This window comes from Corvus hawaiiensis, chromosome 14 (genome assembly GCF_020740725.1).
Source record: "Corvus hawaiiensis isolate bCorHaw1 chromosome 14, bCorHaw1.pri.cur, whole genome shotgun sequence".
Classification (NCBI taxonomy): domain Eukaryota; kingdom Metazoa; phylum Chordata; class Aves; order Passeriformes; family Corvidae; genus Corvus; species Corvus hawaiiensis.
Window position 1 is genome coordinate 19,567,410 of NC_063226.1, and position 27,877 is coordinate 19,595,286.

The following is a 27,877-nucleotide window of genomic DNA, read 5'->3' on the forward strand; positions in this document are numbered from 1 at the left end:
CACTCACATCAGAGAAGTCCACAGAGAACTGTCCCCCGTGGGAGGGACCCCACGGTGCAGCAAGGGAACGACTCCTGTCCCTGAGCAGCAGGAGAAGCCCCGGGGGCTGAACTGACCAAAACCCCCATCGCCGCCTCCCCGCGCCGCCGGGGTAGGAGGTGGAGCTGGGAAGGAGGGAGGGCTGAGGGGGAAGGTGTTTTTAAGGGCTGACTTTACTTCCCATTACCCTGCTCTAATTTAGTTAGTAATACACTTAATTTCTATCTCTAAGTCGAGCCTGTTGTGCCCGTGACGGCATTTGATGACAGATCTCTTCCGGTCCTTATCTCAACCCTTGAACCCTGCAATAAATTAAAACCCAGCTGCACAGGGGAGTGAGCGAGAGGCTTCGGGGGCTGCCCACGACAGCAGCCCCTGACCCGCAGCCTTGGGTGGCTCAGCCCACGACAAGGCACCGGGTCAGGGGCTGCTCCGAGCCGCGCCGCTCGCCCCGGCCGCTCCTTCCGGGCAGCGGCTCCCGGCGCTCCCCGCGCACCGCGGGCGCTGCCGGGCCTTGGAGTCCGGAGCGGCGGAGCGGCGGGGCCATGCGCCGGTGAGCGGGGTTCCCGGGGTCCCCAGACTGCCCTCACGGGCTCGGCTCCTCCGCCGGTCACGGCCCGGGCTCGGTTCCACCCCCAGTCGCTGTTTGCGGGGCGTCCCGGAGCGGTGCGGGCCCGGAGGGGGCGGTGCGGGAGCGCGGCACGGTCCCGGCTGCCCGGACTGGGTGTGGGGTGGGTGGATTTGGGGTCTCTCTGCTCCCAAGCAGGTGACCCCGGGAAGGGAAAAGCGCTGCTGAAATTCACAGTTTCTCTTCAGCGTCACGGTTTCCTTTCTTTCTTCCCTGACTCATTTGAAACTGGCAGTGTCTGTCTAGATGCTGATGCGAAACGATTTCGGTCAATAAAAATGATTGCATGTGATCTTAAAATAAACAAACAAGCCCCCGACCAATACAAAAACACCCGAAGGCTCCTTGGGGTACTTTAACATTCTCAAAGTAGTCCCAAATCTGTTGACTTTTTTAGTAATGTTAAAGGGAGCTTTGGTCAAGTAGTTTTGGTTCCTTGTTCTTTAAATCCCATTAAATCAGCTAAAAAGGTAGAGGAGCTGTAGCAAGGATGTGTTTTGAGCAGGGTTTCCCCCGTTGCCTTCCTGACCGCGCCTGTGCTGTGCCTATGTGCCCCAGGGTGAACAGCAGCCTGTCCAGCGATGAGCTTCTCCTGGAAGACTTGGAGACAGAAGGAGAGAGGCAGCTGAAGAGCCTCCTTCACCACCAGCTCGACACCACTGTCTCCATCGAGCAGTAAGTCCTCACCTGGCCCAGGCGTGGTTTGAGAGAGACCAGCCCCTTGCTGTCCCCCAGCTCCTCAGTGCTGAGCTGTTTGTGCTGTTGTGTTGCTCTGGCTCACAGGTGCAAGTCCAAGCGGAGATGCTTTGCCCCTGCAGCTTTTTACAAACCTTTCGGGGAAGAGGCTGCGGGGGCTTTGACCCTGTCACAGTTCCAGGCCCTGCAGGAGAGCGACAAAGAAACCTCCTCTCTCCGGGAACTGGGGCTCTCCGACTCGGAGATTCTGCTCTGGAAGAACCAGGCTTCAGCAAGCAAGGTGGGCATGCTCTGCTCCCATCTGAGTGTGGTCAGGTCCCTCTGATCCTGTGGCACTCTGGTAGAAAATTCCAGTCCTTTGTAAGCTGTGTGGTAAAGAATGGCCGCTCGTTGTGTCCCTTGCCTTTAGCCCAGCACGATCTTACATTTCTTCTGGCCTGTTTTCTTTCGTGGGATGGTCAGTGTTAAAAGATGTGCTGGGGACAGGAGTGGGTCCTGTGGAACACTGCAGGACATGAGGATATTCCTGCTTCTGCCTTGATCTCAAACAAAAACTTCCACTTGCTTATACCTGTGTATGAAGGATTTAAATGCCAGAAGAGAAGAAGAAGGAAATATTTCAAAGCACCTCAACATCCTCCTTTGAGTATCCTGATGCATCCCTGGATCCCGTTCCCGGTTTGGGATGGCTGTTTGCAGGGAGGGTTTTGTGTGTTCTCCTTTGGGGCTTGCAGGTGCTTCAGGGGCCCTGGGACAGCCACATGAAAGCAGTGCAGAGCTGTCAGACTGAGTGTGTGTGTGGTGGCAGTGCCTTGGCTCCTCCCTGGGTGCTGTTCCAGCAGGTTTTTCCTCTTCCCCTACCTTCACCCCTTTCTTTCACGTTCCAGAGACAAGAGGCTTTTGTGGCTGTCCTGTGTCAGGTGCACTGGAGTGTCCTGCTTTTAATTTGCCGAACTACAAGACGCAGAACAGGACTTGGGCTGATCCTTGGCCTCCCTCTGTCTCCTGTTCCTGAGTGATAGCTGTGTGCAGGAGAGAGTTGTCTGTGGTAATCAGGGGTTTGCCTCTTTTCAGCTGAAGTCATCACTTGCTTTGGTGTTTAAATGCAAATCCAGCCCTGGTTAAATCCAGGCCTGATTAAAGCTTGGTGTAGAGAGGGGTGGTGTTAATTTAAGAATAAAAATGAATGTCAGCAGTACCAGCTGTTATATTTAGTATGAAATGAATTCTGGGACGTTCACAAATAAAGATTAGTATGGAAAACACTGCTCTGACAGAAAAAATGGTGACATCAGGGTATGTCTTCTACAGATTGTGAGAGAAGAATACTTAGAGAGAAAGCCCAAGTCAGGTAGTGATGTGCAGCTTTGTACGTGGAGGCCCTGAGTGAAAGATTCCACCACGAGTGATGAGTAATGTCAACTGAGACAGAGAGGACTTCAGATTGCCTGGGGAGCTCTTGGGAAAGTACTGAGTGCAGATTTCTGTTATTTTCAGCTGCTAAGTGCAGCTTTTTTGAAAACAAAGTACAACAAATGATTTCCGGGAATTGCTTTTCTATATAAACAGCCTTTTGTGCCTCAGGGAAGCTGTGAAATGGTGAACGGAAGAAGCCGTGCAGATGTGGGGCAGAGGTACCACGGGAAAGTCTTTGTTAGGTTGTGCTCAGTGCAGGGAGAAAGCCTGGTTTCTTGCCCGAGGCAGAAGGACCTGCCACAGTGATTCTCAAACTGAATTTGAGGACAGAAAATCCACCCGCAGCCCCATAAAAGCTTGTTCTCTGTGTTCTGATCGAGGGGGGAGCAGAAATGCCCTTTCAGCAGCTGGGGTGTGTCTCTGTGCTTTGGAGTGGCCCATGCAGTGAGGTTTGTTTATGCAGGGGTGCTCCCTCCTCGCAGGTGAGCTGTGAGGGCTGTGCTGCAGTTCCTGCGTGGCTCAGTGGTGCTGGTCAGGGTTTAATCCTCAGCATAAACCTTAGGGTCTCAGAGTAAGAGCGTGGTGGAAACTTGAGCTCGGGGATGCTGTAGGTGTGGGGAGAGAATTGCCAAAGGGGGGTTGTGCAGTCACCGAAGGAAAATGGCTGTAGCTGTCAGAGGCTGCAGGGACAGAGGGACACACAGGCCGGGGAGAGGGAAGCAGCACAGGCAGGTCATGAGAAAGGAGCTGTTGCTCCACTTCCCTCAAGAACTGAGCTTGCTGTGTGGTTGTATTTGTCCTACCCTTGCAGTGGCAGGACCTCTGGGTGCCCTGGGGGATGGTTCCTAATTGCACCCACTGCAGGGCTGGGGCGGTGACATTTGACTTGCTCTGAGAAGGAAGCCGTGCCGTTCCTGAGCCAAGCCGTGCCATTCCTGAGCCAAACCGTGCCATTCCTGAGCCAAGCCGTGCTTGTTTTCCAGGGCTCTGGGCTGGGGGCGGCCCCGGAGGCCACGCAGGACCGGCTCCATGCCATCCAGGAGAAGCTGGAGGAGCGGCAGCGCATCCTGGCGCTGCCGCAGAGGTTTGCGGGCAGCAAGCAGCTGAGCCGGCGGGAGATGGAGATCGAGAACGCCCTTTTCCAGGGAACAGACCGACATTCCTTCCTCCGGGCCCTCTACCACGAAGGTCTGTGGGCTCAGGGCTCTTCCTGCCTTGGCTCCAGCACAGAGAGCCAGGCTGTGTGGGAGCCCAACACATTTCTGTCTGGCCTTCTGTCCCTGAAGCTGTGGTTCTGCTTTGGTGCTGTGTGGGAGGAGATATTTTCTTCTCTTACAGGAGCAGAGAGTTGGTTCTCTGAAGGGTTTAATATAGAGGCTTTTAAAGTCCATTTCTGGAGAGCGTGGATCTCCTTGATGTGTTGCATGTAGTGCAGAGCAGCTCGGGGTGTGGGAGAGGAGCCGGGGTTATGCTTTGGTAGAGCCTCGAGGTCTGAGTTACACAAAGTGCCTGTGTGGGACTGGAGATTGTTCCTTCTCTGAGGTAACTGCAGGGGGTGAAGGAAGCAAAGGCACAGAGCAGATAAGGGGAAGAATGACTTGTTAAAGCCTCCTCCCTGAAGTGGAATTGGATCCAGTTGTAGGCTGGGAGATGCTGGTCTCACATTTGTCCTCATTTCCATTAAATAGAATTTAAAAAGACCATTGATCAGTCCATGTCATGGACCTTCTTTAAACCCAGGAGCTTAATCTGATATCCTTGGAAGCAAAAAATGTATATTCCATGTAGAGGTACAGGAAGGCAGCATGGCCCACCCTGGCTGTGCATGCAGGAGGAGGAAGGTGTGTTGAAAAGCGGCTGCAGATAAGCAAGTGAGGGCATCTCTGAAGAGAAGAGCTCTGATGTAGCACTGGTGGAGCTGCTGCTCTCTGCAGGTTTATCCTGAGCTGAGGGACCAGCACTTGCTGGGGCTGCTCTTGTTCTAAACAATGTGCAGGGCCTGGGCATGGAGGCTGGGGTGAAACAGGGTTTCTCCCTTGTTTCTTCTTGCAGTCCGTGTGTTTTCCAGGTTATTGGTGATAGTTACCATGTTTCTCTGTTATGAATTAGATGACACTCAGAAGAGGGGAAGTGATGAAAAGGACCCCATGGTTCAGCTGGAGAGTGTTTACCAAGAACTGCTGAGCAAGAAATGCCCTGAAAAAGTCCAGTGTGCTACAAGTGACCCCTGCTTGTCCCCTTCCCCAGCCCCACACGGGGCTGTGATTGAGGAGTCATCCCTTCCAGACCAGGAGGAGCAGGCAGAACAGGCAGCAAGTCCCAGTGTTTCTGCAACACAGCCCCACCAGTCCCCTCCAAGGCCTGTGGTTATCAAAGAGCCCGTAGAGTTTGTCCCAGAAGAGGAGATCCTCAAGAACCGCCTGTCAGACGAAGAACTCCGGAAAATACCCAGGTTCTCATCCTACCATCCAGGGGAGCCCAGCAAGGTAAGCTGAGGTGAACCAGGGTTTATCCTTGCTCACCAGGATGCCCTGAAGCTGTGTCAGTAGGCAAAGGCTCCTCTTTGCTGTTGCCTTGAAGTTGCTCGGCTGATCCTCCAGGCCAAGGGGGAGAGCAGCCTCCACTCTGGGCTCTGATGGGAAGTCACCAGCCTGGGAAAGAGTAAGCCCAGCCCTCCCTGGCTCCAGCAGGTCACCTGTCAAGATGTGCTCTGTCTGTCTGGGCCTGGCTGAGGCCTGCTGTCACCTTACTCAAACTGTGCCTATCTGGTAGCTGGAGATTGTTGCATTTTATAAATAACTGAAACTGTCAGCACTTGGTGCAGGCAAGCAGGGTGATGCCTTGAGTTCAGAGCTGCCTTTCTCTGTACAGCCACCTGTCCTCCAAGTGCTATCATTAGCACTTGGGTGTGAGGGTTGAGCTAATTCACACCCTGGAGCTGTACAGATTTGGGACCAGGCTGAAAGGTGTCTTTGCATGGCAAAGGCTGACTGACCCTCTGTCTCTGTTACAGGTGCTGTATTTGAAGAACCTGGGCCCCCGAGTGACGATGAAGGACCTGGTGTCCTTGTTTGCTCGGTTCCAGAAGGAGGACAGCCCACTGATCCAATTCCGCCTCCTGAGCGGCCGGATGAGGGATCAGGCCTTCATCACCTTCCCTGGTGAGTTGCTGCCTCGTGCCTTTCAGTTCTTCCCTGACTCCCAAAGGTGTCACATCCTCCTGCAGGGCACTGGGCTGCTGCCAAGCCTGCTCTCCAAGGAGAAGCAGGGGAATTCACTCCTTTCTCTTCTATCATACCACAGTCCTTCCCCTGGGTTGGAAGAGGATGTATGAGGGCAGAAGTGATGTGGTGTGTCACGGGCAGTGTTTATTCAGCATGTCAGTGTCGCTGGAGGGTCCCCACACCACACTAGTTGTAGAGCAGGCTGTGGGGCCATCAGATGGGTGCACCCTTAGGAACACCCTGTGTCCCTGTGCCAGCACCTGCTGGGTGCCCTGTGCTCACTGTGCCCTCTTGTTGCAGACACGGAGGTGGCCCAGAGCGCGCTGCAGCTGCTGAACGGATACAAGCTGCACGGGAAGCCCCTGGTGATCGCCTTTGGGAAAAGCAGGAAGCATTTGCCAGAGGCTGACTCTGCCATCCCCAGCTCCTCGGCTGCAGAGAACCCTCCTGCCACGTGAGGGGTGGAGAAAGAACCAGCAGCCTTGTGGATTTCAGTGAGCTGGGGGAACTCTGTGGTTGAACATGGGACAATGAAGGACGCTTGGGAGCCAACGTGCAGGTCCAGCAATCTCAGAGTGTGGAAGGGAGAGCTGGGGACTGGGCTCTTGCTTCAGAGAGGGGACTGCCTGCAGCCGGTTGTGGCAAGGAGGGAGGGAAGAAGCCAGGTGAATAAATGCACTTATTGTGGTATTTCCTTAGTGTGTGCTTATTGATGTTTATAGTCCACAAGGCTGCTAGAGCTGAGGGTGCTGCATTCTGCTGCTGCAGGCCTGTGTTCACACTTCAGCCCTGGGAGCCTCCCAGCTCTGCTGGCTCCCCCCGCGACAAGAGACTGCCCCAAGCCCTCCAAGGCAGCATTTCTGTATTCCACCAGTCTGCAGGCACAGCTAAAGCACAGAGCACACACTTCCCCCACAAACTTCATGCAGTTTCTCCTGCCCAACACAACAAAGACTTTGGAACAAACAACACATTTTATTGCAAGAAAAGAAACAAAGCCAGGTCCTCATTTCAGACCTCAAACATCTCTAATTTCTGTGGAGGTTTTGTGTTCATCCTTTGAACATGGGACTGTTTCAATCAAACGTGATCCTAAAGCTGCGCTCCTGCTCCTTGCGGCGACTCTCACAAACCTTTGTCACCTCTTCCACCTTTCTCTGCAGCACAGCTGTGGGAGAAACAAGGGATTAATGTCACAGTCACCCCAGAACACAACCCTGCAGAAGGATAAAGAAAAACATTCAAGCAGGGCTTTTTTGGTAAAACAGCTGCAGTTGCCAGGAATTACTTCTCAGCAGAGGCCTCTAATGAGGCACAGCAGGAGAATTCAGCACAGAAGGGACAGTGACATTGAAGGTGAGGAGGAAGACTCCTCAGGCAGCTTCAGGGATGAACAACAAACACTCACACCCGTGCTCCTGCTTTCCATTCACATTCCCAAAAGGTTGCAGGAGAAATCTCACCTGAGTTCTGGTCAATCCACTGCAGGGAATCCATGTGTGCATTCAAAATCTTACAGATCTGCTGGAGCTGAGCAGAGAGAGAAGATGCAAGTCAGTTGTGACACTGCATGAACACTAAGAGGAGTCAAGGGCAAGTTTCTCCTTGCACAACTTCCCTAAGCCAGCAGCCACTTGCCCAGGGAAGCCTGTGCAGCAGCCCTGCTGCTTTGCTTCTCCTTACCAGCAAGAAGACTGCATAGTTTAGATTATGTGTCTGTGGCTTTGGCTTATTTTAACTGAGACCAAGGAACCAGCAGAACATTCAACATCCTTGGCTTCAAGTGGCAAAATTAAAAATGAACGTGGAAAAATGCTGAAGGGAAATTTTTACTGAAAAAAAGCTGCTCAGTAAAGTCATAAGGAGCATCAAGACCAATTTAATACGTATCATTAAAAATAAAAACAGAAGCTTGCATTTACCGGGTCACTCGTGTCTGCAGGGCCTCGTGTTGTATTCAAATGCTCAGTGATGTCCTTCAGATCTTGTGCCATGCGCTTCAGCTGAGCATCGATGTTTTCAGCCAGTTTGTAGCTGCAGAGCACACAAGAACCAAGATCAGAAGGTTTGAGGAGAACTTTGAAGACTTGCACCAGCTATGGGCAATCAGAATGAGCTTCCACATCTGCAGCCAAGGCTGGAAAAGACCCAGGAACAGCACCCAGAGAGGCTCCATCACCCACATGAAGCGACTCCCAAACCCTTGATCTACACACGGAGAAAGAAAAGCAAGAGAGTGGGGGGACTTCCTGGAAGGCTTTGTCAGAACTGAAGGAAGCAGTGAACCTGGATTCTTCAAGATTCCTTATCTCTTGAACCAGAAAAACACTGCCCTTAATTAGCCTGTAATGATGCATCACTAAAGGCATATGAGGATGCTGGTGCCACACATAGTTCACTCTGCTCTCACCACTTCTGTCAGTGAAGAATCATTAACTTTCAGAGATTATGCCAAAATTAGTAACCTCTTCCAAAACAGCTGATTAGACCAACATCCAAAGAGCATTTCATGCTGATTCAAGGGCTTCCACTCACTGTTCTAGTTTCTAATGAGTAAAATCTAAGTTGCCATGCATGAAACAGGATTAATTATCTGACAACAGCCACTCATTGTTCAACACAGTCACACATCCCAGCTCTGCCTCCTGCTGACTGATATCACCACAGGACACTGCTCATCCCCCATCCCCAGCAGATTTGTGCTCACGTCCTCTCCCGTTCCTCATCCGCGTGCTGCAGGTAGATGGTCCCGCTCTGTTCCTTCACAGACTCCTCCAGAGGGGTCAGCAAGTCCTCCAGCTCCTTCTGCTGGGACAGAATGAAGTCCAGTTCCTGATCCAGTCTGAAAAGACAAAATGCCAGCTGCTTCCCTTTCATGTTGCAGACATTCCAGAGCTGTCACACAACGGCAGGACAACGCAGAGAAGAAAGAAAATCATTTCAAGTGCTCACAGTCTCCTACCTCTTCTGATCAACCTTCACCTTCTCTACTTCTCTGTGTAACGAAGTAATCTGCAAACAGAAGATATTTCATTACACCTTGGAAACTCTCAAGTCAGCTCAGCAAAGAAGAGAGGTGGGAGGGAGAAAGCAGCACCATGCAAGTTCTGCTAGAAACAAGAGATGGCTCCATAAAGATTTACAGACCAAAGATGGAATAAGGGAGGTTCAGCTTGGAATGATCCCCCCCAAGGGAACTTGGTAGCACAGAGCAAAGTCACAGAACAGATTTCCAAACACCAAGGCCTAAAGGCCAGAACACACGGAGAGATTGTGAAAAGCACCCAGGTGGAGCTCACATCTATTTCTTTTACAGGCAGAAGGTCCCACTCGATGGCCTGTAACACTGAGGCCTTTAAGGACCTGAGCAAGCAGAATGAGGTTCCAGTGGGGGTCACCTCACCTTCTCTCCATTCTCTATCAGCATCCGGTCCCAGGCATTGACTTGTGTAGCTTGATGGAGGAAGTGCTTCTCTTGGTCCTCCAGTTCCAGGCTCCACTTGTTTATCAAACTCTCCAGCTGGGCATAAGTCATCACTGGGGGGGCACTGAGAGGGAGCGAGGGCCAGCACAGGGCACAAGGTCAGGAAAGAGAAACACGACAGCAAGCGTTCATTTCCCCCTCCTCCTCCAGATCCCATCACCAGCACTGCAGCTGCTCCTGCCCCAGGCAGGAAAGCGTCAGTGGTAACAAACACCCACCTGGTTGTGGTGGTTGTGGTTATGGCAGCTGTGGAGGTCACAGCTCCAATGGCACCAGTCGTAGTCAATGGCTTCAGATTCAAAGGAAAGCCAGAAGCAGATGTGGTCCCTGCAAGAAGAGATTCAAGTCAAGCAACAGAGGAGGACGCACCTGGTACCTCACAAACTGAGAACAGGTCCAGGGTGCACTGCCCAGGGCTGTAGGAGCTGCAACAGATCCCTCTGAAGGGACCAACAGCAAATCCCACCTCTGTCAGGGAGGGAATGAAAACATGCTGAGCCCACGCCCTTCTCAATCCCCTCAAGTCTTACTGTTAGAACCCGTAACTACCAGCACACCCAGTTCCTCCCCTGCAACCCTTGCAGTGGATGACAGAACTTCTATGTTTTCACAAAGAGATGGAAAAGCATCAGAGAAAGACAGACTCTTGTTTTCAGTGACTCGAGGGCTTTACAAATCACAACTGCTCTGCTGCTACTCTCACAAGTCAGGCTCCCTTCTCTTCAGCGACTTTCAGCATCTCACTCCTACCAGTGGCAGTGCTTGTTGTGGCAGCTGTTGTTGCAGGAACTTTTAATCCAAACCCAAGTGTCCCCAGGCTGGCTGTCCCCGTGGAAGCAGTGGAAGTGGCACCAACTGTAAAGAGAAGACACCATCAAGGCGTTGCATAACCCATGAAATGCAGGGCCCCTTGGAAAAGCTGTGCCCAGCCTGCTCCCCCTCCCACTGCAGCAGCAGCAGCTCCAGCACCCACAGGGAGCAGCAGCCCCGCTGCTCATTTACTCCCCCAGGGATAAACCTGCCTGGAGAGACTCACGTGAGAGGCCCGTGGTGGTGGCCGAGGTGGGGGCTGAAGAAGTGGCCACGGACGCAAACAGCGTGGGCCCCGTGGAGCCCAGCACTGAGGTGGTGCTGGTGCTGGTGGAGGCCGTTGTGGCAGCTGTGGATGTGACTGCAGAGAGAAACAGCTCCATCTGTACAAGCAGAGCTCACTGAGCTCCCACCCGCTGCACAACAACGCTGCTGAGAGAGAGGGTGACACAAACTGCCCGGCTACACCAGGTTCTTGGGGATGTCAGCATTTTAACTCCCTTTGCCTCTTACTCTCCCTCCGCTCCCTCTCTTTCCCAATTTGCCCTTCAGGATTGTGCCTCCCTTCCACTGTGCTCCCCAAACAAGTACAGAACAGAATTTGGCCCGTGGGACACAATGAAAAATACAGGACACGCTGTCCAATGGCTCTAGGAGCTGTCCCACATCAGCACTGCCAGGGCAAGCTCAGAGGAACAAACGCTTCTGGCCCCTTCCCACACCCCAGCATGAGATATTTGTCTACTTCCAATAGACAAATACTGCCAGGAGTGCATCAGATTTCACAAAGCCTTGAGGAATTGTTTCCCAAAAAAACCAGCTTCCTACCTCCAAGCTTGGTTCCAAAGGACAGGGTGGGTGCCTGGCTGGTACCTGTGCTCAGCGTTGCCGTGCTTGTACTCGTGGCTGCTGTTAAAGGCAGTGACCCAAAGGTTAGACCTGGATGCAGGAGCAAAAGGCAAAGATGGACTTCTTTCCTACAGGCTTAAAGAGCAATTGCTCCCCAGCACTGCAGACCCTGGACAGGCCGAGGAGAAACACCTCTGGCTCCAGCCCTCGCTCCATTCTGCCCCAGCAGAAGGCAGAGGCTGCAGAGCTGCTCCACTGCACCCTCAGATACCCCCCATGGCCAAGGCTCCCAGCCTGCAGCTGCACCCCCAGCCTGCTCACCCACCTGTGGGCTGCCCCCCGAGGCTGAAGGGGGCTGCTGACGGGGTGGCAGCTCCCAGGGTGGCCGTGCTGGTGGTGGCAGCAGCCGCAGGGGCCGTGCCAAAGGTCAGCCCTGCGGACGTCGCCTGCGGAGCCGCGGTGCCGATGCTGAACCCGGCTGTTGCCGCCTGAGTCGTGGTGCCGCTGGAGAAGGTGAACCCTCCTGTTGTCCCAGACTGAGCCGTGCTGCTGCTGCTGCTGCTGCTGCCAGCAGAGCCAAAGGCAAAGCCAGACGGGGCTGCTGCCTGACTCGAGGGCGTGCTGGTTGCAGCTGGGGCACCAAAAGAAAAGCCCCCTGTGATTCCAGCAGCTGGAGTGGCAGTGCTGGCTCCAAAGTTCACTTTTGGAGTATTTGCCCTAGGGAAGAAAAGAAAAGAAAAGAAAAGAAAAAAAGCCAGTCTGCTTGAGATACACATGCACTCAGGTACACAGTTGCCTTTCTCCCTGACCTTTTGCTGACAGCAGAAGCCTCCTTTCAAAGAGATGCACACCTGGCCACGTCTGTGTTCCAATTCTGACAACAGACTCTGTCAGCTGCTGTCATCTGCCATCCCCTGTCAGGGCTCTTTCTACTGCCTCTCCCTTCACTACCTCAACCCAGCCAGGCACCACAGGCCATTTTATGGCAGCATAAGTGAAGCTGCTCCTTCTCTCAGCTCACAATCACCCTTTCCGCTCCCTCTACACAAGGCTGGGTTTCTTCTGCTCGTCCCCTTTTTAGCTCCCTTCCCACTGCTCCCATCTGGCAAGCTTTGACAGCAGCACTTCTGCGGAACCACTTCAGAACTCACAGCCTTTCCTTAAAGACAAATCATTCCCAAACTGCCGAGAAAACATTCTGAGCACTCCAGATTCGGGTCAGGAGGAACAAGACGTTTTATATCCGTTAGCAAAGCTTTAGCATTTCCTTGTGTAAGCGTCTCCACCCCAGTTACAGACGGAACCGTGGAACATCTGCTTCCCAACACGTGGAAGAGCTCCCCCATGAAAACATCCGCCGGGACGGGCCACAGGGCTCGCCGAGCACTTTCCCAAGGAGGCGATCACTGCAGGGCGCTGGGAACTGCCAGGCACAGCAGCCAAGGCTCGCTCCCTGCAGAATCCCCGACAGAGCCCTCGCTCAGCACCGACCGGACCCCCCCCTCCCCTTCGCCCCTCCCGGCCCCCCGGGCTCTCACCCCAGCGGGAAGGCGGCGGCTGCCGGGGCCGCGGGGGCCGCGCTGGCCGAGCCGAAGCTGAAGCCGGAGGGCTGCGCGGCCGTGCCCGGCCTGCTGAAGGAGAAGAGCCCGGCGGGCTGGCTGCCGCCCGCCGCCGGCGCCGTCGCGCTGCCGAAGCTGAAGCCGCCCGAAGAGGCGGCGGGCGCGGGCGCGGAGAAGGAGAAGCCGAAGCCGCTCGTGGTCGTGGTGGCGGCCGCTCTGGGCGCGCCCAGGCTGAAGGCGCCGCCGGGCGCGGCCGCCCCGAAGCTGAACTGGCTCATGGCGCGGCGGCGGCGGCGCGGGCCGAGCTCCCTCAGGCGCGGCGGCGGCTCCGCGACCGCGCGCGCCGCGATGGCGTCACCGCGCCGCGCCCCGGCCCCGCCCCCGCGTCTTCCCTTCCTCGTCTGCCATTGGTCAGTGCGGCCGCCACTCGCGGTTCCGCGGCTCCGATTGGTTGTTCTGGCGCGAGGGGGCGGGGCGTGTGTGTGTTGCTGTGGGGACGGGGGACGCGGCTGCGGGCGGGGCTGCGGGACCGGAGGGGACCCCGGGCCTGGGTGCGGGACCGGGAATGCGGGACCGGGAATGCGGGACCGGGGTGCGGGATAGGGGGGACACTGGGCCGGGATGCGGGACAGGGGATGCGGGACCGGGAATGCGGGACCGTGGTGCGGGATAGGGGTGCAGGTCGGCGTGCGGGACAAGGGGTGCGCGATAGGGGGGACACCAGGCCGGGGTGCGGGACAGGAGATGCGGGACCGGGAATGCGGGGCCGGGGTGCGGGACCGGGGTGCGGGATAGGGGTGCGGGACAGGGGGGACACCGGGCCAGTGTGCGGGACAGGGGATGCGGGACCGGGGGCACCGGGCTGGGGGTGCGGGGTCAATGGCACCGGGTCCGGGGTGCGGGACGGGGGCAGCAGGCCGGGAGTGCGGGACGAGGGACATGTACCTGTCCATACAAGTCTCATTAAACCAGGCAATGTTAAATTCGGAACTTGTTTCAGCACCTGGTTTCTTTGGTCACTGCCTGACCCCTTTTTTCCTGTTTAAAATAACAGCTTTTGATTCCAGAGGAATCTGTCCATTTAAATTAGAGCATTTCTGAAGGGTTGGGTGTGTTTTAGTTAAATGTGCTGATTGACTTACAGTCCAATGGCAAAACTGCTAATGGGAAAGTCGATTTCCTGTGGAGAAGTCCTGACTTGTTGGAGAATAAAAGCTTTACTTCCTTACCAAAAATTTCAGCTCAAATGCTAAGAGGAGAGAAGTGGTAGAGTTTGGACAGAGACCAATTATCTGGATGTTACTGGAGGAAAATTCTTTTCTCTGATAACAAATTCCAGGGTGCAACCAGTTCATACAGCTCGATGGCTGTTAGCTGTTGAAGTTCAGCTTTCCATAAAGACAGATAAGATAGCCTTTATCACTAGGTAGAAAGGAAATCAGCTGGCTCTGATTTATAACCTAGAAACTAGATAATAAAGGCACTTTTCAACAGAGAAGGAAGCAATGTCTAAGTTAGCAGCATTGTCTGAGGATGGAGACCTAAGAATGTATTGGACACTTCAGTGAAAACATCTGTGCAGTGCTTGTGACTGCCAGAAAAATGATAGTTACATTTCTGTTTCAAACCTGTACATGCTGGATTTTTATCTTGTGCTCCAGGACATCAAAGCAAATGTACAGTGGTGCCTAAGAGGGAACTTCTCCTAACACTGTTTCCCTGTAACTCCTGACTGTGCTGGTGCCTTCCCTTGGAATCAGCTGTTCCTGGTGGTCTGTGCTGCACGGAAGGGTTACACTGCGTTTCTCTGGGTGCTCTTCTGGGAGTACCCCACCTTCTCAGGTGCCCTTGGGTAAGAGATACAAGGCTCTGCAAGTAGAACAAGTGCTGAGGACTATGCTCCATCGAGATTGGAGGTGTTGACAAGGTCAAGTTGACCTGCATTCCACATCAAAATCACTTCTGTGGGGACAAAAAAAAAGGTTATTGTCGTAGGGGACTCGTTTCTGAGGGGAACAGAAGGCCCAGAGTATGGACACTGGAAGCGAGGACGGGCTACATGGGAAAATGGGAGCGATGCTGTTCACCATTGCAGGGAGAAAAATTAATGTGGCCAGAGCTTGATTAGTGTTCAAGCTGGCCATCACTGTGAAGGATGGCAAAAATAGCTTTTTAAAACATGTTAACAGCAAAAGGAGGATCAGAGATAACATCGGTCTGCACTTGATGAGGTCAGACACTTCACAAACAGGGACATGGACAAAGCAGAGATGTTTAATGCCTTCACCTGTGTCATTAACATCAGTGATGGGTCCTGGGACCCCCAGAGCTCCGTGTTGGAGGGCTGTGATTAGGGGCAGGATAAACTCCAAGACAAAACTGAACTTGTTTGAGGCTTGCTGCTCCAGCTGGATGCGCGTAAATCTATGGGGCATGATGGCATTCCTCCCAGGGTACTGAAAATGCTGGTGCTGTCATCACAGGATCTCTCTCCATCATTTTTCAAGTCTTGGGAGTCTGGAGAGGTCCCAGCTGACTGGAAGCTGGCCAAAGTCCTAGTTTTCAAGAAGGGTAGGGAGGAAGACCCTGGTAATTACAGCCCTGTCAGTCTCACTTCAGTGCCTGGTAAAAGAGAGTTATTTTTCTGGGCATTATTGAAAAACACTTGAGAGACAACACAGTCTTGGCTTCCATCAAGGAGCAGGTTTCTGGCTGAGAAAATTTCTCTGGATAAGTCTCTCATTCTTTTTAAGTTTCTGGGGTGGGGGGAGGGTGAGAGTTGAGTTTATTTATACATGTATGTGTGTACGTGTTTCCAAGGCTCTCTTTCACGCTCCGGGAAGCCTTGCTGCCCGTGTCCTGGCAGAACGAGGTGACCTGCTCCCACACGGTGGCACTGCTGGCCTGGCTGTGTCCCACACGTGTCCCCTCTGCCTGCCCACGGAGGGGTCCTGAGAGCAGCCCAGTGGACCTTGGCATCTCACAGAGTCACAGAATCGTGCCCCTCTGCAGCTGGTTGATGAATCACAGACCAAGCTGGGTCATCTTCTGCTCCTTCTTGCAGGATTTTGGGGAAGGCTCTGGGTTACACCATTGTGTGGTGAGAACAGTCCTGCTCATCCCTCGCTGGCTCAGGGCAGTCATGGGGCCAAACACCTCCTGTTGCTCCTGTTTTCCCGTCCTCATCTCTTCCCCCGACCCCTCTTGTTTCTCCTCACTGCTGCCATGCTGAACCATTTTTTCCAAACACAAGCTCCTCACAGCACCTCCAAGCTCCATCCACATCTTTGCCCTCAAAGCCTGTTCATCTCTCCCAACACCCCTATAACTCCTCCACACTCTTTTTTCCCCTATGCTTTTCTTTGTGCCCACATTCCTTGTCCTACTTACCCAGTGCTGCTGGGAATCCATCCGAGGGCCTGGGCCAGAACACAGACTTGCAGGTGGAGTGGTCTTTCCTTTCCTAAGTCAGGCTTTGGATTGTGTCCTAAATGGGCCAGGTATCCAGGGCTCTGTCAGGTGCAAGGCCTAGTTGTGTTTGTGGACAAACAGCTGTGGTCTTGCAGGACCAGCATGGCTTTTCTGTGGCCATGCTGGACTCTTCTTGTGGCTAACACCCTGCCTGGCTCGGGCTAGAGCTTCAGGGTTTGGGCCCTTCCACTCCGTGAGGCACTCGGGCATCCATCGGTCTGATCAGCCCACGCAGCTGCTAAACTGGGTCCCTGCCTGTGTTTTCCTCTTGAGCGTGACTGTCTGTTTGTTAAATAATGTAGCGACACGAGGTTCCTTGAACTCAATTTATCTTCCCGTGTAGCCATGGGAACAGCCGGCGGGGTGGTGACGCTGGGCTTGCCGTCAGATGTGCTGCAAGGCTCTGCGTTAGCCTGGCTGAGCCCAGCTCCTTCAGCTGGTGCTGTCCTGCCTGGCAGCTTTGCCTTCAGGCTTGTTTTCTTGGACTCTTCTCTAGCCAGCAGCACGGCCGTACTTTAAACCTGGGAAATGTCGAGGATGATGGGGTGTTTGGAGGAAGATGAAGGGTTTGGGAGCGGCCAGATGTGACAAAGGGGAGCAGTTGCAGCCAAAGGATGCTGCAACTCCCTGTGCTGCCCGCAGTATATGATTCATGAGAAGAAAACAAGAACAAGTGTGAGTAGTTCAATATTGTTCAAGCCTGTGCTTATTTCCAGCACAGAAGCATCATAAATCAAACCCGATTTCCTCCTTTATGCCATAAAATGACTGGCTCCAAGGAGCTGAGGAGAACCCACCCTTGCAGTCACACATTCCCTGTCCCTCCTGAAGTACATTCTCTCGCCCAGGTCGTGGGTATGGAGGAGAGGGTGTGTGGGTGGCCAGCACAGCACTGCTCCTTTGACTCCAACACTTTGTTTTACCTGGGAAGGCACGAGACCATGTGACAGAAACCAGTGCTGAGGTGATAGCGCCAAATGTGTGCCGTGTGTGTTGCCTGAGAGTCAGAGCTGAGCAACACAGCAATGTGGACAGAGAGAGCCCCATCCTGCGTGGTGAGAACTGTGCCACGTCATTTCCCCCAGGGCTGTACCTACACCTTACCACAGAAGGGACTTTCTCTGTTGCTGCTGGAGGCAGAAAGGATATGTCTATACAGCTGTGGGGTTTTTTGCAGTCTGTAGGACATGTCTCTGTGCCTACCATTCCTGATCTCCTGTTTGGTTGCACCCTGTTTCACTTCCAGTTCATCTTTCAAGATTTCAGAGCTGTTTCTGTGACCTCTCTTGACATTTTCAGATTGTGCTGTTGACTGTGTTTTCAGGTCAGTGCGGCAGGTGGGAACACTTGAGATCGAAGGTAGCTCCCTTATCTCCCTCCATTCATGGTTTCAAAGTAGTGTTTCTTACCTTCATTCATGTTTGGTGTTTTGTTCTGACATCTCTCCAGTTGGTCCTCAAACCACAGGCCTACACTCCAATCATATTTAATTTTCACTAGAGCCATTGAGGAGATTGAATCTGTACCAGGATATTGCAATGAGCCAAAGTTTTGCTTTACCAGTGTTTGGGATGCTTGCACCAGTGTTTATGGTTGCATGAAATATGGTTTCTGAAGTACAAAATAGCTAACAATCTTGGGGAGCATCCATACTTTTGACCATTCTAGGAAGTTTTATCCCAAAAGCCAATCATCCTTTGAAGCATCTACCCTGGGCGGGTGAAAAGACAGACCTTTATTTTCTTCTCCAAAGCTGCTTCTAAAGCAGGAAATGTCCACACCTCCTTCAGACTTGATCTCAATGTTCTTCACGGCACATATGTGTAATCTTAGCTGCTGCTGCTCCTCCTCTTTGCATCTTTTTTTATTCCCTCCCATTTAAGTAGCTCTGTGATCTGAACTTTATCCCTAACATACTTGACCTTATTTTTCAGAAGATTATTTACAGACATCCCTAGTGTTTTTCATGGAATGTGTCGAGCCCTTGGGGTAAAACCTGTCTCCTGGTTTATTCCTGCCACCCAGGGAAAGGAGAACATGTTTGAGTGATTGTCATGATTTAACCCCAGCCAGCAACTCAGCCCCACGCAGCCACTCACTCCCTCCCCGCCGGTGGGATGGGGGAGAGAATTGGAAAAGTAAAAGTGAGAAAACCAGTGGGTTGAGATAAAGACAGTTTAATAACTAAAGCAAAAGTCGTGTGTGCAGTCAAAGCAAAACAAGGGATTCATCCCCTGCCTCCCATGGCAGGCAGGTGCTCCAGGAAGGCAGGGCTCCATCATGTGGAACAGTGACTTGGGAAGACAAACCCAGAATGTCTTCCCTTCCTCCTTCTCCCCAGCTTCATGTGCTGAGGGTGCTGCTGTATGGTCTGGGATATCCCTGGGCTCAGCTGGCCTCAGCTGTCCTGGCTGTGTCCCCCCCCAGCTCCTTGTGCCCCCCAACCTCCTCACGGGTGAGGGTGAGGAGCAGGAAAGGCCCTGGCTGTGTGTAATCCCTGCTCAGTGATAACTCAAACATCCCTGTGTTATCAGCCCTGTTTCCAGCACAGAGCCAAAACCCAGCCCCACAGCAGCTGCTGTGAAGGAAATTAACTCTACCCCAGCCAAAACCAGCACGGTGATGTACAGAAAACAGACACTCAGGCGTTAGTGAGAGGAATGGGCTTTGCTGAATGAGGAGGTGGTGAGCAAAGGCCAGCTTTGATGCAAGCATCCATCAGCAGAGATCTGTGAGCCTATGGAAGCGTTCAACAGCCTGTGAACAGTTAGCAGGCTTCCTATTCTCACATCTCTGTGTCTGACATCAGCAGCAAGACAAAAATATATGCTTCTTACAGCAAGACATGGGTCTTTTGGCATTTGTTGAGCGGGTTTGTTTTCCTCAGTGTGAGGAAATAACACACAAAGTAGTTCTGTGATGGAACATTTCCTAAATGGATGTAGCTTGGCAAACTGCAGCTATTAATTTTCCTTAGATAAGCTGGTATCAGAGTACCTGGGTTTGAAACTTGGCACTTCTCTTCTGCATCTTTCAAAGCTCTCTCAACAATGCCCGTGCCAGGAGTTGCTGCCAGAGTAGTTTGGGAGGGATTAAGTTGTGCAGTGGAGATAAACACTTACTGGAGGTGAGGAGGTCAGAAAGGCATCTTCAGAGATAAGGCTTTCTGGCAAAGCCTCCTCCTCCCAGAGCTCTGAGTGCCCACTGGGCCAGTACCACGATGTGCCCCATGAAGTCCTGGGGCTGTGGCCAGCAGCCCTGGCAAGGCCTGGGGGGGACCCAGCCTGTCCTGCCCTTGATCCCAGCATTGCATGAGGGGTGTGCAGGGGCAGGCAGCAGTGCAAGGAGCCAGGGAAGAGCTGTGTTTCCCCTCAGCTCATGCTGCTGAAAGCACTGTGGCTCTCTTCACCCCATCACTGAGCTGAGAGCTTTAGTCCTGTGTTTTCTGGGCAGCCATCCCCCTGCTTTGCAAAGATTTTCCATGGGAAAGGGCAGCTGCACTCAGGGACAGCTGAGGGTAAACTTGTCTCCTCACATAAGACTGGGCTGCCTTCACACTGTGTTTTGCCTTGCTTATTCCCTTTTACTCCCCATGAGGATTTTACTCGGTACTGACGTTGGGTGGATTAGCTGCATCTGCCGGTGACCTGTGAGGTAAAACATACTTATTTCCAGCTGCAGAGTCCCAAGGCAGAAATCAGCCCCTTGGGGATGCTGGTCACCCTAGCACATCTGGGAGACAGGACTTCCTGAGCTTTGGGAAGGAGGCCGTAACCCACAGCAAGACCCTTGCTTGTGAGCAGGCCCTGGGGTGTCAGGAAATTTGGGGGGCTGGAAATTTGTGGTGTGTTAGCAGGATCCTGGCAGCTCTCTGGGCTGGGCTATGGGGACTTGTTCTGGGAGCCACTTTCCCCTTCCAGGGGCTTTGCCTTGTAACAGGGAGATCCTTTCCCTTGCCAAGGGTGTCCCTGGTCCTGAAGCCTTCTCTCCTTGCCTTGAAAACAAGGAGCTCATTGTTTTTCTCTCTGATACCTCTTCCCTGCTGCCTCCCTGGGCAAGCAGAGAGGTGGAGTGAGCCTTGTCCCAGCCAGCAGCCAGGCCTGGGGTGAAACGCCCTGCCAGTTCACAATCTGGAAACACCATTAAAATAAAGGGTGTTGGGGAAGGGCAGAAGGCTGAGGAGGAGGCATTCAGTCGTGGGAGGATCAGAGGCTCCCAGTGCTCTGTGGGGTGTGTGCTTGGCTTCTGTGGCAGCTGGGGAAGAACCTGAGGCAAAGAGCAGTGCCCTCATTCCTGTAAAAGTGTACTGGAATAGCTCAAAGGGCACTGGAGCATCACAGTGGTGGATCCAGGGACAGCTGAGGTCTGCCCTTAGCTCTGTAATGCCTGCAGAGTCTCTGGGCTTTTCTATGCCTTGAAAAATACTGAAGGCTGAAATTGTGCCCACGCCCTCAAAAGGAAAGAGCTAAAAATTTGGGTAATGAAAATGCATCTGTTGGAGAAATCTTGGGAGCACCTGCCGGGTAGTGCTGTGGGACTTTGCTCCAGTGACCTGAGAAACCTAGAGAGACAGCTTTTCTGGGAAAGCGAGTTCCAGGCAATCATGCTGCTTCTGACGTGAGTCTTGTTCTGCTTTCAGCCTTTTTTAGCAGGCCGGACATCCCAGAAATAGAGAGTGTTGTAAGTTCTGTGAAAAAAGACACCTGACTTGAAGAAAGATTAGTTTACCAGTGTGGGAAAAACTTCATCCAAAGCACACCCTGAAATTCTGAGTAGAGATAAAAGGCAACCTCAAAGCTGGTGAAGCCCCCCTGGTTTGTCTGCTTACGGGGTGATTTGTTTCTTCCAGACACTTGGTGCTTAGCAGAGAGCCTGGAGGGGCTCAGCTGTGCCTGGAGTCTGAGCCCCTTCTAGGAGTGAACTTTTGTAAGCAGCTGACAAAATGTTGGTGACCTCAAGCAGAGGGATGGCAGAGGTTGCTTGGGATGACTCTGTAGACTTGCTAAAGTGGTGGCAGCTCAGTTTGTCCATGTCAAGGCATTTGGGATCCTCTGGTCTTCCTCTCTTCTGTCCAGCGTGGTGCTGTGGAACCATCACTTGGCAGTGGAGCTGTCGAGGGGGCAGGACAATTTCTCTGCAATTCTCTAAACCAATTCTCCAAAGCAGATTTTGGCAGATTTTGGAGATGGAGTATGTTTTCCCCAATATTTCTGTTAAAATCCCTGGAAGACCTTATGTTTGTCCCACTATAAAAGTATGTCTTGCTCCCTGAATTGGTGTGGGTTCTACTACAAAGCCTTTTTTTGCTGCTACAGATTGCATGTACATGAGGATTGCTGAGATCACTAACCTGAAGCTCCTCTGGTAGAGATTAGACTCAAATTATTAAGGAACAATCTGATTGTGATGTTAATGTAATGCCTGAAGATCAAACTGCTGTGTCCTCTGCACGGGTATCAGGTTTTCTGAGATAAACACCTTTTATAACCCTCCTGATAGATTTTTGAGCTGTTGTTCAAACAGGAAGGTGCTTTCTAGCAATCTCCTTCGGTGCACCCAAAGGCCTCTGTCCCCTGCAGTGTCATGGAGTTCAGTTTGCCCTGTTTCCCTCATATCTTTCCTTAAAGACTGAAAGATCCTTTAAAGTGCCTTTAAACAGGTCTCCTCTGGGATGCTGTGGAAAGCCATGAGTTTGTGCACCAGTTTTTCCTCTGATGGAAGGTGTTTTTCCAAAGAGGAGCTCGTTTCTCACCTCCCTTGCAAGGTCTCCCATCAGGACCAGGAGAACCAGGCACCAACAAGCCTGGCTTGTCTGCCCTGACTCCAGACAGGGCCATCCCCATGGCTTCAGGAGGGCAGGAAGCCTTTGGAGTTAAAATGGGAGTGCAATTGCCAGCTGAGCACCACAGATGCCCAGAGGTGAATCCATGAGGCTCTTTCCTGGGTTCATGTGGGGTCTGGGTCATAGCTGGGGCAGGGAGTGCCTCTCCCATTCCCACCAGTGTGTGACTTGAGCCCGGCCTGGGAGTCAGGATTTGAAGTGTCTGGGAGCAGTCCCTTTCAGCTGTGTACCCTCTGCTGCTCCTGAAAAGGCTGCTGCAAAGCCATGGGCGATCTTCCATATCAGCCCTGGCTTGCTGAGGGGCCAGGAGGCTCTGACACGGTGTGGGAGGCAGCTGGGAGTGTGCTGTGGCTGGGGAGAGGGTGGAGGAATGTGCTGGCCCTTTCCAAGTGCCTCAGCCCATCAGGAACTTGGCCTGAATTTCCTTCCCGCTCCCATCTCTCCTATCTGAGCAGTTCCTGGGGGCTGCGAGCAGAGAGGGGCCCTCCCAGCACGTGGCCTGATACTCCCCAGAGAGCTTGCATGGATTATTTGCTGCTGCTCCAGGTCAGCTGTGCTAGGCAGGGATGAGAAGCAGGTTGGGGATGCCAGAAGGAGCTGAGCTCTGCTCTCGTGGAGAGCCCCAGGGAGACAGGAGGTGTGTGATTCTGGTGGGTCTGGGGCAAACCTGTGCCCTTTTTTCCCCAGGCATCCCTGCCCAGTGCTGGGCATGAGAAGAGGCTCTGCTTGCACCTGGCAGCAGCAGAGCCCTGCTGTGGGGCAGTGCTTGGTGGGCAAGGGCTGGATGCAAGGGCCTTGGAGATGGGCTGAGTCGTTCCCTCTTTGGAAGAAGAAGTCGTGACTTTTTGCATGTTTCTCGTGACCAGCTGATGAGGTTGCAATCCCTGATCCACGGTTGGGGTGTACTGAACATTTATAGTGCCTCTATTGCTTTTGAAGATAAGGGCACGTTGTATTTTATTGCCCCCTTTCTTCCATCGAGGCATCATCCAGAGCAAGAAAAGGAGAGGGGAATGAACGACTCGTTTCCTTATGACAGGGGATTAGTCACTGCAGCCTGGCCCTCCAGTGAGGGGTGCAAGGCTCCCCACTCCACCACACCATCCTGTGAGATGAGGGCTTGAGAAGGAGAGAGCTCTTCCCCACCCAGCCCTCTTCCCACCCCTGCTTTGCCCCTGGGTGCCCATCTTGTCCTGAACTTGGCTGGGCTCCCCTGCACCTTTCCTGCAGGGAATTCTGGAGCACCCTCAGCTTTTCCCACTGAGCTGGTAAGGGGCAAGAGGCCATCTGAGGGGCTGGCTCAGCTCCATCACTTCACTCATGCTCACCATCAGCACAGCTGCCCCCTGGGACAGTCTGAGCTCCTGTTTTCTCTGTCCCTAGGCTGGGCCACATCCAGGCTGCCCTCAGGAACCTGGTTTATCAATAATGAGGAACGTGGCTATTGCGTGATGCAGAGATAACCACTAGCCATCCTTGCACCCAGTGTCCTCCCCTCCCCTTCCCCATCCTCCTTCCCAAGTGGAAAATCTGCGTCAACCTGCCTTACCCTGTAGCCAAGTTTTACATCTTTGGGTGCATTCACATTGAAGGTCAGGGAAGCTGGAGGGGAGAAACGTTCCCCTCCCTGACCCCACCCATTGCTTAATTCCGGGGCTCCCCTGTGGTGGGGCTGGTGGCACGGGGGCCTGGGGAAAGGCTGGTCCCTGTTCCAGTGTGACGGGTGTTTCTGTACCCGAGCTCTGAGCTCTGCCTGCCCTTGCCTGTGCCAGCTGCCCTTCTCCTTCTGGGGGAAGCTTCCCTTCTGCTCCTTGAATTAAAGCATTAATAAGGCCAGCACCAGTCAAGCTCTGAACGGAGCGTTTCAAATGCCCCTTTGTTTAATTAGCGCAGCCTCTGCCTGCAGACAGGGGTGGGAGGTGAGGGGCAAGGACCTAGCGCCCGGGAATTCCTCCTCTTTAAGGTGTGACCTTTTGTACCAGCTATTTTCTCTCCCACTCTCTCCACCAGCTGCCCAGAAACAAAACATTTATGGCCAAAGGACCCTCAGAACTTGCAGCATCTCCTGGGGGGCTGTAGCCAGCAGGTTAAGCCTCCTGCATGCCCCAGGGCACTCTTTTCCCCGGGGCAGGAATAAATAACTCAGCTGGTCCAGGGTTGAGGCTGTGCTTTGTGCTTTGTCCCTTGGCCATGGAAATGGGGCCTCTGGCCTTTGCCTTGAGATCCACCCTGGTGCCCTCCAGCGAGCGTCACCCTGGGGATGGGTCCCCGTGTGGCTCCTTGCTCTCTGAGGAGGGGAGAAAGCGTGACCCAACGTTATCAGGAGCGTGTTAACCCCACAGCAAATATGATTTCACTGGTGCAAGGGTGACGATGGTGACGTTTGAGTGGGGAGCATGGTCCCTTCCTCTCCATGGCCTAATCTAAATTGCTTTATGAGGGGTCAGCAGGTAGACCAAGGGCTCCTGCTCCCTGAGGGACAGAGAGCCAGGGCAAGGGGATCCCTGGGTGGCCCTGTGCTGTGGCACGGCAGAGTGGGGGTTCTCTCACGTGGGGCAGCGGTACATCAGATGGATTAAGATGTACTTGCTCCTCGGTGGGCTGTGGGGCTGGGCCTGCACCTCCTCTCCTCCTGCACGTGCCCAGCATCCCCCAGTGCCACCAGCAGCCTGTGTGAATGTCATGCTGCTGCTCCTGTGCAGGGCTGCAGCCACGCAGCCTGTCCCTCCACAGCCTATCCCTTGCAGCTTTCCAGTGTCTCACTGGTGGCATTTTTCTCCCAAAACACGCCTTTCAAGCACCTCAGGGCTCAGGACCTGCCTGTGAGATCTCTCTGCAGCTGCTCAGCCTACACCATGGCCAGGAGCTGCCTCTGGTCCTTGGGACCGTGTTTGCCCCGAGGGTGCCAGTGCTCACTGGGATGGGGATGGGGGAGTGCCAGAACTCCCCACCACCTGGGGACTTGGGTGTACTGCACACAGGGGCAACGAATCCCCCTGTGGGCACCCCAGTCTCATCACACCTGCAGAAGGGGAGACAGAAGGGAAGGTGCTGCCTGCTATTAGCCCACAGGGAGCTCTGCTTGCCCCCGCTGGCACCCTGGCAGTAGTGGTGCATGGCAACCTCCCAGCGTGGTGCCCAGGGACAAACTGTACCAGGGAGTGGCCCTCCTCCCCCTCAGCAGTGCTCCCACCTGCCTGGGCTCCTGGGTGACAAAGCCATCAGCTGTGCCACAGCAAGGGCCACTTTCACATCTTGGCCCCCACCACAGCCCCCCTGCTGGTCCCTCGGTGCCAGAGAAAAGCTGGGACACAGTCTGGCTAGAAAGACATATTTATTGCGACATCGGTTTGCAACCAGCACTCAACCTCCCCAGCAGTGACTCCAGACCCACGCACACGCCCTTGACCCCGCTGTGATGCCTCCATGGCCAGCGGGCTGGTCCCTGGGGCCACAAGCCCACTCCCCCCTTCCAGGTAGGTTCATTGGGGCTGCAGGCTGGGGTCCGGCTGTGCCAGGAGCTGCCTGTGAGCTGGCAGCATGGAGTAGGGAACAGAAGCCGGATTCAGGGTCCTTCATCAATGTAAGCCACCAGCTGGGATCTCCAAGCAGTCACAAGGCTCTCAGAATCCCAGGGAGAGAGCGGGGTCAACCCCCCCAGGCACGTGAGAGGGCTGAGCACGGGCGATGCCACCGTGTCCTCTGCTCTTACCGCGTCCCCTTGGTGCCAGCCCGGACGCTCTGGGGAGCCGGGAGAAGTGCCAGCCTGGTTCCCACCTGCAGCCACTACACGTATCCTGTCAGGTTGTAGGAATTGACCTCACTCTTGTTCTTCTGCACCTGGCTGACAGAGGGCCGGGGGCTCTTGCTCGCCAGCAGCTGGGGCTGGTAGGCGCTGGAGTAGGCGGTGGTTGTGTCCCGGGCAGGGCAGGAGGTGCAGAGGATGAAGCCGCCGATGAGGGAGAGGAGGGAGGAGATGGTGCCCAGGTAAAGAGCCTCCCCGAGCTCGAACTTCATGCTGTCGGGGAGGACGGGGTTGCGGAAATCCCGCAGCACCACGTGGATGTTCCACACCAGCGGGATGAAGCAGAGCAGCCCCCCGAGGACGAAGACTGCGCCGCCCGCCACCGCCACCCGGTCCTTGCCCGGCGAGCCCTGGCTGAAGACGGTGCACCTCATGCCCACGACGGAGAGCAGGCAGGCGAGGGAGGACACGGCGCAGGAGCTCACCATGAGGGCTTGGGCCGCCTGGATGTCGGCGGGCAGGTTGAGCAGGGAGCTGTAGATGTCGCACTGGGTGATGCCCGTGCTGTACGTGGCGCACTCCATCCACAGCCCCTTGGTGAAGCTGACGGCTGTCACGATGCTGGAGCCGATGTAGGAGCTGGTCTTCCAGCTGGGCAGCAGTGTGGCCGTCAGCGTGCCGATGTAACCCAGGAAAGCCACGGTGTAGCCCAGCAGCTGGAGCCCCATGGACACCATGGTGGGGGCTGGCTGTCACCTCTGTCACCTACCCAGGGCTCGCAGCTTCTCGCCCAGGTCCCTCCCGTGTGCTCACGTTCCCATGGCCCTGCGAGAGGCTCCGCTCGCAGCGCTGCAGCTCCACCCCGCTGCCGGGGGTGCTTGTTTTGTGCGGGGTGGGAGCCGAGGGGAGGTTACCTGCGACAGTGGAGAGCAATCCCTCCCCGATTAACGATTGACCCAAGCCCGTGGAGGAGCGCCAAGCGCCCTTTCACCTCCGCTATCTCCCCAGCCAGGCTCGAGAGGCAGAGCAGCACTGCCCAGGAAGGACGCCAAAGCCCTCCCCTGCACTGACGCCGCGGGCAGGGATGGAGAGCCAGCTGCTGGTGAGGGGAAAGTGCCCGCTGCTTTCCTCGAGGTCCCTTGTCTTCTGTGACACCCTGAGCCGAGGAAGCCGAAAGCTATGTCTGCACCATCTTATTTGGGACCTGCTGGTGGTGAACCTGAAGCTCCCCCAGCTGAGGAAAGGGGATGGCACTTCGTCCCCATCTGCATGAGGCTCACCCAAGGCATCTGCAGTCACCAACGACCCACCCCGAGCTGCTGAGGCTCCTTTGGGACAAGAGGAGGTGGCCACCTGAGATTGAACCATGGATATCAGCCTTTCTGTGCTGCTGGGGACATCGATGGAGAGGGATGCATGTGACAGTGACACCTGCATCCCCAGGAGAGCCTGGAGGCCCACGGAGGGCAGAATTGCTTCAAGCATCTCCTTTGGGATGCTTCCTGGAAGCATGCCAGCCAAGCAGGGCAACCTGTCCTGCACAGGGGTGAGCAGTTCGGGGTGCAGCTCCTGATGGGATTTTGTGCCGGCGCCACCTCCCATCCACAGCCCTGCACACGGGCGGGGGGGCGGGGGTTGGCAGCGGTGGTGGAGAGGGATGGTTTGTTTTCTCTCTGCTTTGTTTCAAAATTCCTCCTCCTTCGGTGCCTTGCGAAATCGGGCTGAGCCCCGGCACCGCGGCCAGTGGCCTCCCTCACCCTGGGAACGCTCCTGGCTGAGCGTTCTGCCACCACCCAGGGCCTCCCTTCTGCTCCCGTCCCCCGCGCTGCCACCTCAAATGCTTGGCACCAAAGTTTCCCAACTTTCCATCTCTTCTCCTGTGCACTAACCAAGACCTCCCACACTGTCTCAGCTGCTGGAAAAGGAACACCTGAAGTGCTCCAGGTGTTGGCAGAAAGGTGCGGGAGGGAGCCCTGTGGTACTTACGGAGGTGGCTGGAGGTGCAGGGTGGGACCCAGAGTGGCTGCAGCCGGGGGTCACCCAGGACTGGAGGCAGCTGCTCGGGGCAGGGTGAGCAGCCAGGGCCTCAGCCCAGGGGATCAGGGGCTGCAGTT

The 27,877-nt window shown here is 54.5% G+C and overlaps 3 protein-coding genes across 3 annotated transcripts; 1 reads left to right on the forward strand and 2 right to left on the reverse strand.

Moving 5' to 3' along the window:
- The first annotated feature begins 463 nt into the window (after positions 1-463).
- RBM41 (RNA binding motif protein 41) lies at positions 464-6,693 on the forward strand. The gene is made up of 7 exons (XM_048318776.1): positions 464-592; positions 1,226-1,342; positions 1,451-1,643; positions 3,763-3,967; positions 4,889-5,265; positions 5,793-5,940; positions 6,304-6,693. Exons 1-7 carry the CDS (start codon positions 585-587, stop codon positions 6,459-6,461), a joined length of 1,206 nt encoding a protein of 401 aa, XP_048174733.1. The 5' UTR covers positions 464-584; the 3' UTR covers positions 6,462-6,693.
- Positions 6,694-6,958: 265 nt separating this feature from the next.
- LOC125333116 (nuclear pore glycoprotein p62-like) lies at positions 6,959-13,009 on the reverse strand. Its single transcript, XM_048318771.1, has 12 exons — positions 12,685-13,009; positions 11,472-11,863; positions 11,126-11,236; positions 10,524-10,658; positions 10,238-10,342; positions 9,706-9,814; positions 9,407-9,551; positions 8,966-9,015; positions 8,711-8,845; positions 7,926-8,037; positions 7,467-7,533; positions 6,959-7,171 (listed from the first exon to the last, which is right to left on the reverse strand). The coding sequence occupies exons 1-12, from the start codon at positions 12,981-12,983 to the stop codon at positions 7,080-7,082; spliced, it is 1,752 nt and encodes a 583-aa protein (XP_048174728.1). The 5' UTR covers positions 12,984-13,009; the 3' UTR covers positions 6,959-7,079.
- A 12,326-nt stretch (positions 13,010-25,335) lies between these two features.
- On the reverse strand, positions 25,336-27,877 carry CLDN2 (claudin 2). Its single transcript, XM_048318786.1, has 2 exons — positions 27,750-27,877; positions 25,336-26,677 (listed from the first exon to the last, which is right to left on the reverse strand). The coding sequence occupies exon 2, from the start codon at positions 26,498-26,500 to the stop codon at positions 25,805-25,807; it is 696 nt and encodes a 231-aa protein (XP_048174743.1). The 5' UTR covers positions 26,501-26,677; positions 27,750-27,877; the 3' UTR covers positions 25,336-25,804.